The sequence below is a fragment of the Tenebrio molitor genome, chromosome 8 (genome assembly GCF_963966145.1).
Source record: "Tenebrio molitor chromosome 8, icTenMoli1.1, whole genome shotgun sequence".
NCBI lineage: Eukaryota > Metazoa > Arthropoda > Insecta > Coleoptera > Tenebrionidae > Tenebrio > Tenebrio molitor.
The window spans coordinates 1,861,202-1,875,025 of NC_091053.1; the positions used below are offsets into that span (position 1 = coordinate 1,861,202).

At 37.5% G+C, this 13,824-nt stretch overlaps 1 protein-coding gene across 1 annotated transcript in view; it reads left to right on the plus strand.

The window, feature by feature from the left end:
* LOC138136767 (acid sphingomyelinase-like phosphodiesterase 3b) overlaps positions 1-13,824 on the plus strand; it is a 161,310-nt gene that overhangs the window by 63,035 nt on the left and 84,451 nt on the right. Inside the window, exon 3 of the mRNA XM_069056065.1 lies at positions 4,693-4,861. Within this exon, the coding sequence (XP_068912166.1) occupies positions 4,693-4,861 (169 nt within the window). The remainder of the gene's footprint in view (positions 1-4,692; positions 4,862-13,824) is intronic.

The window sequence follows — 13,824 nt, forward strand, 5'->3', positions numbered from 1 at the left end:
CGAAAAAATAAAAGTTTTATTTTTCCAATTTTTGTTCAAAAGGGAAGTACAATATAGCTAGAATATTAATCAGGTACTTTTGAACAAATATTGGCAACTTTGATATTTTTTTCAAAGTGGCAGCAATTTTTTTTAAAGATTTTTACTTGGTCAACAGGATGTCCCCTACTAAGCCCCGAACTCGGAATACGATAATTTTAAGACACCCTGTAGAAGCTTGTCGTGAGTTATCAAAAAAAATCTACTGCACTTATTCAATAAGAGAAAAAATTTTAATAACAGTTGGTTTGATTCTAAATCCAATTAGAGCTTTATGGAAGTATTTTGAACAACAGGACAACAGAATTTTTAATTAATTAATTAATTAATAATATCCCACGGTGTCCCATTTATTATCCAGTCAAATTAAAATTTTGTTTTAATAATTCCTAAGAGTAAAAAAAAAGATGTGACTATTAGAAATCGATTTATTAGACTCTAAGATACATTTGCAGCAGAGGAATAACTCAGGAAATTGTTTAAACAATTTATGAAAATTGTTTCTTTGTAATTTAATTCGTCTCGTATCGAAAACTACGGCAAATCAAGGAAAATTGTCAGAAATGATTTTATAGATCACAAAAATTGCTACAGCATTAGGGAGGGCATTGAGAATTGTCCACAAGCGCGCCGCGAAATTTTCCATTTTCGCGTGACCATGCTGCTCGCAGCAGCCTAGTAATAATTGTTGTAAAAAAAATTTAAATCTTATTTGTAGATTCTAAAAAAATCACCTAGGTTCTACGTACTGTAAAGAAATATTTAAAACTAATTAAAAATAATTTCCAATCCTTTAGTCGATTTTTAACACTTTAAAATATGCAATTTTTATTTAAGTTTTTTACGATATTTCAATATTTTGAAATGCTCCCTAAGGTGTACTATCTATTGTAAAATTATAATTCTTTTTTTGAATTGTAGATTTCCTTGTCCTCCAAAGGACCTGTAAATGATAACATTCTACCTATTCGTCCTTTTCTACTGTTCACCGACGTTTCAGGCAACTCTCTGTGGAATGACCCAGTGCTGTCGGTTATGCATTTTTAATTTCCCTTTTATGAGTGTTAAAAATCAATACAATAGACCTTGAGATACATTTGCACTGGAAGAAATACTCACGAAATTGTTTCAGCAATTAATAAAATTAAATCAGTTTTGAAAATTGTGTTTTTGGAGTTTAATTTGTCTCCGTATCGAAAGCTGCAGCATATGGAGAAAAATTGTACGAAACATTTTTTGTAGAGCTCAAAATTGTCTTCAAAAACAATCAGAGAGAAACGTCAAATATGGTCAAAAGAGCGCCGCGAAATCTTTCATTTTTGCGTGACTATGCGCTTGGCGGCAGCTTGGAATCGTTTGATTAAAAAAAAATCTACTGTCATTTATAAATTCTAAAAAAAATTACAAGGCGTCTAGATACTACAAACAAATATTTAACAACAATTGGAAATAATTTGCAATCATTTTCGGGTCTGAGCTCTGAAAAATATCAAATTTAAATTTCAGACTTTTACTAAATTTCTTTTTAAACAATGTTTTCCAACATTTAAGGCCAATTAGAAGAAATTTTCAATAATTTTGGATTTTTAACACCGTAAAACACAAACATTTTAATTCCTTTTTTTACTAAATTTTTAAATGCCCCATAGCGTGTACTATACAGGGTGTCTTAAAATTATCGTATTCCGAGTTCGGGGCTTAGTAGGGGACATCCTGTTGACCAAGTAAAAATGTTTAAAAAAAATTGCTGTCACTTTGAAAAAAATATCAAAGTTGCCAATATTTGTTCAAAAGTACCTGATTAATATTCTAGCTATGTTGTACTTCCCTTTTGAACAAAAATTGGAAAAATAAAACTTTTATTTTTTCGAGATAAAGCTGTTTTTTCAAGAAATGTCTTTTCATTTATATTTTAATATTTTACATAATCATCCTCACCATATTTCAAAATGAATGCCAACTATTTTTTATTTGAATAAAACATGATGAAAAGTTTGAACCTTCAGACCCATATATCTTTGTAAAGACCCCCCTTATATTTTTTATTTTATTTTTTCGAGCTTCCTGAGATTTTTCCCTACAAGATCTCCGACTTGGAATACGTTAATTTTTTGACACCCTGTATATTGCAAAATTAGATTTTTTTGTTGCAATTGCAGATTTTTGTGCTCTATACTAATAAACAATAACATTGTACCTATTGGTCTTCACCGACAACTCTTTACATAAAATACTCAATACATTTTTAATTAACTTTTAATTGTGACATATTACATCGAAAACCGCTGTAAACTCTCCTGTTGATCACTTATTTACACTTTGTCTTTTTGGTGGCATGTCCGGTGGTAATTAAAACGCCTCCGATAAACTCGCTCAACCGCCCCTCGATAAAAACGCCTCGTTTGGGGTTAACCGCTCGGATTTGAACCGCGCCGCCATAATGGAATTCATTCAATAATTCAAAATCCCATCTAAGAGCGCCTCTTCTGCCCAATCCAATTTCGCGGCTTTTTGATTTTTAAACACAAGTAAACATTAAGCGCGTTCGGCCGTTTCGTAAAATATTCATAAGCAATTTTGCTGGTGTCGTCGGGGCCCGCTTTCATCCCGTTACCGCTCTGGCTCCGTCTTCGATCTTCCGGATAATTTTTGAATAAATCAGGGCTGAAGTTTAATTAATTAGGGCCGCGGCGGCGGAAGGGTGAGGACTATAAATTCCCCAAATAAAGACGTGGGTTGAAAGTGGATAAATAGAGACTATTTGTTTTGTGTGGGGGGCGGCGCGCACCCACCCAAAAAAAACGAAAAACTCCAAAGAACTCCCGACAAGTAGATATTGATGATTTGCAGGGAAAACTATTAATCTTTTGAGTAATTGGGTATAAGGCAACAAAGGAAAGTTTCTGGATTTTCCGGTGAGTTTTTCACCGGGAAATTTTATAAATGAACTGTACCGAGCGATGCATTAGCGTGATTGAACAACTACAGGTCCAATCTCCCAGGATTCACTTGACAGTTTCGCTGTTTTCTTTTCGCAAAACCGGAACAATAAGACAAGTGTGCTCATCGACACTCTAATCCCGGATTTTCCGGAATTATCATAAGCAAACAGATACTTAGATAAATATGAGGCTTAAGTAGGGTTGACGGTATAAATGTTTGAGACGATACTAACGCTCTTAGGGGAGGCCTATTGTTCACAGGAACTGGAATTCGAAATTCTATTACAGTGTTCTCAATTTCGTTGTAGGTCGTAAAATAATATCCAATAAAATTTTACGACCTACAATTAAATTGACAAAACAGTAGACTTGGAGGTGCCTTCAAAACAACTCCGTTTTGTTGGTTGCATACCTCGCACCTCACAAAACAAAAACTGAAGAAACTGTCTGAATTGGTATCTCTTTAAGACAGTTTTCTTTCTTTTGTGTTGGTGCACTGCGACCTTTGACCCGTGTCGTTTGTGCGATGCATTCAGCTTCTCGTAAGAGTTTAAACCCAACATAAGTACATTGTGTATAATCCCAAATAGGACATAAAATGGTCTGGCGACCCTAGAGAATAAAGCCATCGCCGCAGTTAAGTAAACGACGCGGTGAACCGCTTTCGGCGGTCTTTCCGCACACATTCCCGATGCACCAGGAATGCATCGACGAGTCAACCGTTGCGAGCACGCCCACTCGGGAGATAATTAGCCCGGCGGAGCGCCACTCAGCCCAAGAATTAATAATTGGAGGATGCAGTGTCGACTCCTGGAAGTTTTGTCTCGTCGTTGTCGTTTTTCCAGCGGAGTTGGTGCTTTCAGTGACATTAATTATAAGTTATCAAGTGCGGAGCGGGAGTTTCCAAGTCATTCGACTGACCGGAGTAAACTAAACGGAAATTGAATTGTACTTCCTGTTAGCTTCCTTAAGGTCCCTCTTCGGACATATTTATGGTACCACATCGACCTCTATTGCTCCCATAAAGCTGATCGGAGGTCGTATCATCGGTAAAGTGTGCGAAGATTATTTATCAAAGGGGTCGAGGCTTGATGCAGCTGCCCGCAAAGCTCGAGACGTAGATAAGGGTGGGAAAGTGAGGAATTTTCAGATGAATCTCGACTATTCCAATATGGGGCGCGGATCGCACCCTCGGAGATTTTTTAAATATCTGGACAACAAATAAATCTCGAAGGATAATTAATAGGACAAAATTTTAAAAAATGTACTACATTATTTTTGTGATGAGGCGTGGTTTCACCGATTTGCACGCGACCACATTCACCCTCCCTTCCCCCACCGATAATTTTTCCTTCATAATGAGAATTGTTGGAGGTCATGGAGCGGCGTCGCCGCCATAAATCCCTCTCCCCCTAAACCCGAAATAATCGTACTGCGGACTTTTTATTTAAAATATTTCACTAGGCACGTGCTGTAAAACGATTCGGCGCACCTGTTTAAAGTCAGACACCCCTCGTGTCATCCCGCTCTCTGTCGTTTTCCATTTTCTCCCCATTATTTCGTGCCGGAAAGTCTCTGAAATATGGCGAGACCATATCACTGCACAACTAATAAATCTCGCGGCGTCCCCATACATCACGCCGCCGCCACAGCCGCACGTATGAATATTGACGTTCGACTGAAATATTCTCCTTTTACTCTACTGTTCCAGGATGTTGGCGGCCGGAATACGACAGCGGTTCCACCGCACGGAACCCCAGACGCCAGATGGGACGTTACGGAGATTACAGCTGCGATGCACCCTGGGAGTTGATAGAGTCGGCGGCGAGGACCATGATGTCCAGGCAAAACGACAACGTGGAGTTTGTGCTCTGGACGGGGTGAGTTTGCGGGAGTTGCGTTGTAATTTCCAAAGCAAATATGGAGTTCGGGGATTCACTCGTGGACGCCATAGAGGAAAACACATATAGACAGAATAGTTTACTTGTAGTATTCAGTATTAGAGTAGTTCACAAGCATTAATGAGTACTTCTTACGTAAATAAACACACATGAGTGCAACTTGCAAGCTCAAGGAAAAAAAATTGTGGGTTGTCTTGTATATTCCTTGCAGCTTCTATACACAAAATCTTACATCATGAACGCTTTGCTGATGATATCTTATGAGTTTCACAAGCGTAAGTTTCTCATCAGACATGCCTAAGACTTTGAAGCTCTCAGCTCGTTAACCTCTCAATTACCTAGTTATACTCGTACACTGTAAGTAATAGGATTTGGTTTGTACGAGTTAAAAAATTAGATTAGTAGTTGCTAGATGAGAATCGACATTCCAAAGCCTCAATAGAAAGATAAATAGTTGTTTCTGACAAGAATTGAAGTAAATATGTTGCGCAGTTGTTTCGTTATAAGGGGACAAGTGATACATACATATATACAAAATGTATTTTTAGTACTTGTAGCGGTGGAAACAGAAACCACATAAAAATTAGTAAGGTATTATGAGAAAAAAACATTGCTTCTGCGTGTGTTGCAAGTCAGAATCTGCTATCGCTGGAAAAGAATGAAGCTGAATGCAGACTTTCGGTGTAAACGCATTCTCAGCTTTGCAATGTTTGTGAGAATCTCGCGTTAAAGATTCAGTTCGTCAGGATAAAAATTCGGGAAAGTGTCCAAAAGCTTGACACTTTACAGCCGATACAAGACATACAAGAAAAGGGGGACCACTTCACATCTTAAATATGTATCCAGCCGTAAAACTAAACACATCTCGGCCATAAAACTTTTGTGCGACGTTCAAGACAGGTCGTTATTTAGTGTGGCGATAAAATTCGAGAGGCAAGATTCGAAACTGTGCAGTAATTAGAGGATTCGGTGTCGCATCGAAGCACATCTCACTGTCGGAGACTAATTAAATTTTGCAAATTCTGCATAATTAAGTGTAGCTCTCGATGCATGTTTGTGCAATTCGAGCACCTCGAGGTTTTGCAGCTTCACGAACAGGGAATTCGGCGGCGGTGCAACTTTTAATTGTTTACAAATACGATACAATGAAGCTCATGGTTGTTAGAGCAGCGTCGAGGGTTGTGGGGCACGCTATTGATTAGGGTCGTGCATGAATAATTCGGTTGGAAAGTTTCGAGTAGTGGAAGAAGTAGTTGCTTTGGTTTTCATTGTTAAGCACAAGATTCACTTGAGAAAAAAATTCAATAAAAATTTCTATTTGCATTAGTGATGAGGCTAGGTCTCACCTATCTGTACTCTGTTTATTAAACGTTGTGTTTTTCTCTTTTCTGAGAGAAGACGACCTCTTGTCCAAAACATCAAAAACGTCGCTTTCAATTATGGCCATGAATATTAATCCCGTCCCCATCAGAATCAATAGCGGGAGGTCCTTAAATTTCCCTAGTCCATAAATTGATAATAATGCAGAGTTAATATGCGAAGAGCGGTGGCTTTCATTAACAAAGCGGGGGCCCCCCAGTCAGGTATGTGTCGTATCTTAGGAGGCGGCGAGCGGAGGCGGCAGCCGCCGTGTTAATGAGATTTCACAACACTGTAAATATCACGATATGTTAGTTGGCGTGCAACATGAAACTTTCACCGTTAATTATTTCACTGGATAATACCTACGTACATTCTCGTCTATTATGCAACGGGTGTTGAAGTTAGTGGGTCGAATCGGTTGCCACAATTTCAATGAGCGAACGAGAGATGGGTTCGCTTGCAAAAAGAGCGCCAGATTTGAATCTCCCCGCCAAAAAATATGTCAAAAGAGATTTTTGGAAGTGATGGAATCAACTAAAAGAGTTGAGAAAGTACTGCCACTTGGAAGATCACAAAGAGCCTCATTGCATTGACAATTGGAGATGAAAGTGGAAGAGGAAGGACCCCATGAGAAAAAGAAAATAACGAACGCTTGTGATCAAGGTCTTGAAGGTCTTGGTGCCAGTTCTTAGAGAAAGAATAGGTGAACGTGAGGTTGCAGATTGCAAATGAGTGCAAAAAAAAACAGAATCATTGAAAAAAAAGAAAATAGGTAAACGATTTTGGTCTTTCGGGATTCTACAATAAGTATTTCCACTGATTACTTAGGCAAGGATAAGACCTTGATAAAGAGTCTTACGGCAATCTTATGAGAGAGAAAGTCGAAGAGAAGACATCCCACAAGAAACATCAGTTGGCACAATTTTACTGTGTGAACGATAGATGGCCCCACTTGCCAAAAAACCGCCAGATTTGAACCTCCCTTCCAGAAAATATGCCAAACGAGATTTTTGAAAATAATGGAATCAACAAAACGATAGAAGAAAGGTTGAGAAGGTACTGGTTTTGGTCTTTTACTTTTCTACAGAAATTACTCCCACTGATCACTTGGAAGATCACAAAGAGCCTCGTTGCAATATTTTAGAACAATTGGAGATGACAGTCAAAGAGGAAGGACCCCATGAGAAAAAGAAAAGTGTTCGTATCCAGAATAGCAATTCAGCAATGCTTTCTATCATCATAATCACTATCAAAACAAGGGACGCTTTTGATCAAAATCTTGAAGGTCTTGGTGCCAGTTCTTAGAGAAAGAATAGGTGAACGTGAGGTTGCAGATTGCAAATGAGTCTTTTACTACACCTTTGGGGCAAAAAAAAACAGAATCATTAAAAAAAAAATAGGTAAACGGTTTTGGTCTTCCGGGATTCTACAGGAAATATTTTCACTGATCATTTAGGAAAGGATAAAACCATCATGAAAGTACTATGGAATTTTTTTGAAATAATTGGAAATGAAAGTCAAAGAGGAAGGATAGATATAGACCCCACTTGCAAAAAGAGCGCCAGATTTGAACCTCCCCTACAAAAAATATGTCAAAGGGGATTTTTTTCAATTTGACAATTTAAAGATTTTGGTGCTATTTCTTACTGAAAAAATTGGCTAATGTCAGGCTATAAGAATCAAAGAGAAGATAGAAAAAGAGTTGAGAAAGTACTGGCTTTGGCCTTCTAAAGAAATTACTCCCACAGATCACTTGGAAGATCCCAAAGAGCCTCATTGCAATCTTTGACGATAATGAATGTCGAGGAGGAAGGCCCTGTAAAAAAAGAAATCCAAAATAGCAAAGCAGCAATGCTTTCTATCATGACAATAATTGCCAAAATAAAGGACGCTTTTGATCAGGTCTTCAAGGTTTTGGTGCCATTTCTTAGAGAAAAAATAGATGAATGCGAGATTACAGATCACGAATGCGTCTTTTACTACACCTTTGGGACAAGAAAACTAGAATCATTGAAAAAAAAAAGAAAATAGGTAAACGATTTTGGTCTTTCGGGATTCTACAATGAGTGTTTCCACTGATCACTTAAGCAAGGATAAGACCATGATAAAAAGTTTTATGACAATCTCACTGAATAATTGGACAGAAAGTCGAAGAGAAGACACCCCATAAGGAAAATCAGTTGGCACAATTTTACTGTGTAAACGATAGATGGCCCCACTTGCTAAAAAACCGCCAGATTTGAACCTCCCTTCCAGAAAATATACCAAACGAGATTTTTGGAAATAATAGAATCAACAAAACGATTGAAGAAAGGTTGAGAAGGTACTGGTTTTGGTCTTTTACTTTTCGACAAAAATTACTCCCACTGATCGCTTGGAAGATCACAAAGAGCCTCGTTGCAATATTTTAGAACAATTGGAGATGACAGTCAAAGAGGAAGGACCCCATGAGAAAAAGAAAAGTGTTCGTATCCAGAATAGCAATTCAGCAATGCTTTCTACCATCATAATCACTATCAAAAGAAGGAACGCTTTTGATCAAAATCTTGAAGGTCTTGGTGCCAGTTCTTAGAGAAAGAATAGGTGAACGTGAGGTTGCAGATTGCAAATGAGTGTTTTACTACACCTTTGGGGCAAAAAAAAAACAGAATCATTTAAAAAAAAAAGAAAATAGGTAAACGGTTTTGGTCTTCCGGGATTCTACAGGAAATATTTTCACTGATCATTTAGGAAAGGATAAAACCATCATGAAAGTACTATGGAATTTTTTTGAAATAATTGGAAATGAAAGTCAAAGAGGAAGGATAGATAGATAGACCCCACTTGCAAAAAGAGCGCCTGATTTGAACCTTCCCTCCAAAAAATATGTCAAAGGAGATTTTTTTCAATTTGACAATTTAAAGATCTTGGTGCTATTTCTTACTGAAAAAATTGGCTAATGTCAGGCTATAAAAATCAAAGAGAAGATATAAAAAGAGTTGAGAAAGTACTGGCTTTGGCCTTCTAAAGAAATTACTCCCACAGATCACTTGGAAGATCCCAAAGAGCCTCATTGCAATCTTTGACGACAATGAATGTCGAGGAGGAAGGCCCTGTAAAAAAAGCAATCCAAAATAGCAAAGCAGCAATGCTTTCTACCATGACAATAATTGCCAAAATAAAGGACGCTTTTGATCAGGTCTTTAAGGTTTTGGTGCCATTTCTTAGAGAAAAAATAGATGAATGCGAGATTACAAATCACGAATGCGTTTTTTACTACACCTTTGGGACAAGAAAACTAGAATCATTGAAAAAAAAAGAAAATAGGTAAACGATTTTGGTCTTTCGGGATTCTACAATGAGTGTTTCCACTGATCACTTAAGCAAGGATAAGACCATGATAAAAAGTTTTATGACAATCTCACTGAATAATTGGACAGAAAGTCGAAGAGAAGACACCCCATAAGGAAAATCAGTTGGCACAATTTTACTGTGTAAACGATAGATGGCCCCACTTGCTAAAAAACCGCCAGATTTGAACCTCCCTTCCAGAAAATATACCAAACGAGATTTTTGGAAATAATAGAATCAACAAAACGATTGAAGAAAGGTTGAGAAGGTACTGGTTTTGGTCTTTTACTTTTCGACAAAAATTACTCCCACTGATCGCTTGGAAGATCACAAAGAGCCTCGTTGCAATATTTTAGAACAATTGGAGATGACAGTCAAAGAGGAAGGACCCCATGAGAAAAAGAAAAGTGTTCGTATCCAGAATAGCAATTCAGCAATGCTTTCTACCATCATAATCACTATCAAAACAAGGGACGCTTTTGATCAAAATCTTGAAGGTCTTGGTGCCAGTTCTTAGAGAAAGAATAGGTGAACGTGAGGTTGCAGATTGCAAATGAGTCTTTTACTACACCTTTGGGGCAAAAAAAAACAGAATCATTAAAAAAAAAAAAATAGGTAAACGGTTTTGGTCTTCCGGGATTCTACAGGAAATATTTTCACTGATCATTTAGGAAAGGATAAAACCATCATGAAAGTACTATGGAATTTTTTTGAAATAATTGGAAATGAAAGTCAAAGAGGAAGGATAGATATAGACCCCACTTGCAAAAAGAGCGCCTGATTTGAACCTTCCCTCCAAAAAATATGTCAAAGGAGATTTTTTTCAATTTGACAATTTAAAGATCTTGGTGCTACTTCTTACTGAAAAAAAATTGCTAATATCAGACTATAAGGAATCAAAGAGAAGATAGAAAAAGGGTTGAGAAAGTACTGGCTTTGCCCTTGTAAAGAAATTACTCCCACAGATCACTTGGAAGATCCCAAACAGCCTCATTGCAATCTTTGACGACAATGAATGTGGAGGAGGAAGGCCCTGTAAAAAAAGAAATCCAAAATAGCAACGCAGCAATGCTTTCTACCATGACAATAATTGCCAAAATAAAGGACGCTTTTGATCAGGTCTTGAAGGTCTTGGTGCCAGTTCTTAGAGAAAAAATAGGTGAATGCGAGATTACAGATCACGAAAGCGTCTTCTACTACACCTTCGGGGCAAGAAAACTAGAATCATTGAAAAAAACAAAAAATAGGTAAACGATTTTGGTCTTTCGGGATTCTGCAGGAAGTACTTCGACTGATCTCTTAGGAAAGGATTATAAAGAGTCTTGTGGCAGTCTTTTGGAGAAGAAAGTGGAAGAGGAAGGAAAATCAGTTGGCACAATTTGCCTGTGGGAACGATAGATGGCCCCACTTGCAAAAAGAGCGCCAGATTTGAACCTCCCATCGGAAAAATATGTCAAACGAGATTTTTTTCATCACATCTGAGAACTTTTAAAGCGCCGTAAATTCCCCACAAAGTTTCTTGTAATATTTTTCAGGTCGTAAAACGAGTTAATACAGTTTTCACTTTTCGCGGGTGTACCGAAACGTTTATAAAAGTCGTGAATTATTAATTCCTCCTGGATGACACGTTGACACATTCTCTTTGTCTCGTCGCCCCAACCAACATCAAATAGAAGTAGTGCACGTCCTCATCCACCTGTTCCACTGGTCCAAATGAATCCCCTGCCGAATTTGCATTAATCCTGCTGTAATTTTAATCGCCTTAATTGCATTTAAAACCGCCCGTGTTGCGGCCCGGGCCGGTCCATGTCAATTAGCAAAGTTAAATAATTGACTGATTAAAAAGGTGAACAAAGTCGAGCCGCGATGGCCCGGTGTTGGCGTTTTTTTCGATTCGTCACTTAGTCCTTTGCGGTCTAAATTAAAAAAGTTCTGATCCTTGTAGGGAAAAGTTTTTATCGATGTAAACGGGGGCATATTCGCCGGTGGAAATTGCATTTCGCACGCTTTTCATTCTATGGATCATCGTGTCGCCGGAGATATGTCAGTAAGTAATCATATAAGGGTTAGTGTGTATACGTGACCCATCATAAAACGATAAAAGGCCAGGCGAACCTTAAGGGAAAATGTCAGCCGGGATCGATACGGCGGGGGTGGAAACAAATCTGTCAATAATTGTTATTAAAGACCGAACCGATACGGTTGATTGGCCATAAAGGAAATGTATGCACTATTGTGATCGACGCAATGTCCAAAATACAAAAGGGACAAATAAAACGCTTCGTTATTTTAATGTCGGTTCATTAATTATGGCAACAAAGCCACCGTTTTACTTTTATTTCTGTCGCAGATTCAGAAGTGATGTTGTAACTCATTACCATGAAATGAGACGAGCGAGGTTCTCTTGCTTTCTTTGCCTGCATAACAATAACTCCGTTGCAAAACGAAATGTAATTACGGCAAGAATCTCCACAAAAAACAAACTGGATGAATGAAATGAATCTGCACTGTTTAAATGAAATGTGTAGTATTGTCCGTTGATTCTTTAACACAATTTTAGGAAAGTTCCTTCCTCGAAGAAAATTAAGAAAGCCTTAATGTAAAGGTCTTGGTGCCATTTTTTACAGAAAGCATAGGTGAATATGAGCTTACAGATGAAGCAAGGGACATTTACCAATTTTTTGGGACAAAAAAAGTAGACGAAATAAGTGAATCAACAAAAAATGAGAAGGTAGATGGAAAGTTTTGGTTTTTCTGGGTTCTAAAGAATTTCCTTCCTTGAAGCAGTGGGTAAGTAAGGTAAGTAATAATTGGAGAGTAAATTCAAAGAAGAAGCATCTCATCAGGAAAGCAAAGAAATTTCTCCCCTATAGCAATGTACCAATTTTTGTTTACCATCATCATTACCACAAAATTGATGAGTTGGATAATTTGAAGGTGTTGGTGCCACTTCTTACAGAAAAAATGGGTAAATAAAAGACTGTAGATCAAATACAGCTCCCTTACTGTGACAATAATGGAATGAACCAAAAGAGAGAAGATAGTTGCGTTGGGAAAGTAATGGTTTTGATTTTTTGAATTTCTATAGAAATTACCCCCACGGAAGATCACAAAGAGCCTCATTGCAACCTTTTGGAGCAATTAAAGAGGAAACTCAAAGAGGAAGCATTGTAGAAACAATCTAGAATGGCAATGCTTTCTGCCACAATCAAAGAGCCTCATTACAATCTTTTAAAGAGATGAAAATCTAGAAGGAAGGAGCCCATAATAAGAAGAAAGGAGTTCATATCCAGAATAGCAATTCAGCAATGCTTTTCACCACCATAATCACAAAATAAAAAAACACGTGGTCAAGCTTTTGAAGATCTTGGTGCCACTTCTTAGAGAAAGAATAGGTGATTGTGAGAGTATAGATCACAAATGTGTCTTTTACTACAGCTTTGAAGCAAAGAAACTAAGATAATTGAAAAAAAAAGAAAATAGGTAACGATTTTGGTCTATCGAGATTCTACAGGAAAACCTTCCAGTGATCAGTTAGGAAAGGATAAGACTGTTATAAAGAGTCTTATGGTAATTTTTTGGAATCATTGGTGATGAAAGTCGAAGAGAGGAGATCCCATAAGGAAATGAAGAAGTTTTCGGTCATTTTGGTAAAGCTTTCTGACATGATCCTGCCAAAAAATCGACGAATTCGATATTTTGAAGGTCTTGGTGTCAGTTGTTAGAGAAGGAATAGGGAATTGTGAGAGTATAGATCACTAATGCGTCTTTTACTACACCTTTGAGGCAAAGAAACTAAGATAATTGAAAAAAAAAAGAAAATAGATAACGATTTTGATCTATCGAGATTCTACTGGAAATGCTTCCACTGATCACTTAGTAAAGGGTAAGACTGTTATAAAGAGTTTTATGGTGATTTTTGGAATGTTTGGTGATGAAAGTCGAAGAAAGGAGATCCCATAAGGAAAAGAAGAACTTTTCGGTCATTTTGGTAAAGCTTTCTGTCATGATCCTGCCAAAAAATCGACGAATTCGATATTTTGAAGGTCTTGGTGTCAGTTGTTAGAGAAGGAATAGGGAATTGTGAGAGTATAGATCACTAATGCGTCTTTTACTACACCTTTGAGCAAAGAAACTAAGATAATTGACAAAAAAAGAAAATAGGTAACGATTTTGGTCTATCGAGATTCTACAAGAAATACTTCCAGTGATCACTTAGGAAAGGATAAGATTGTTATAAAGAGTCTTAT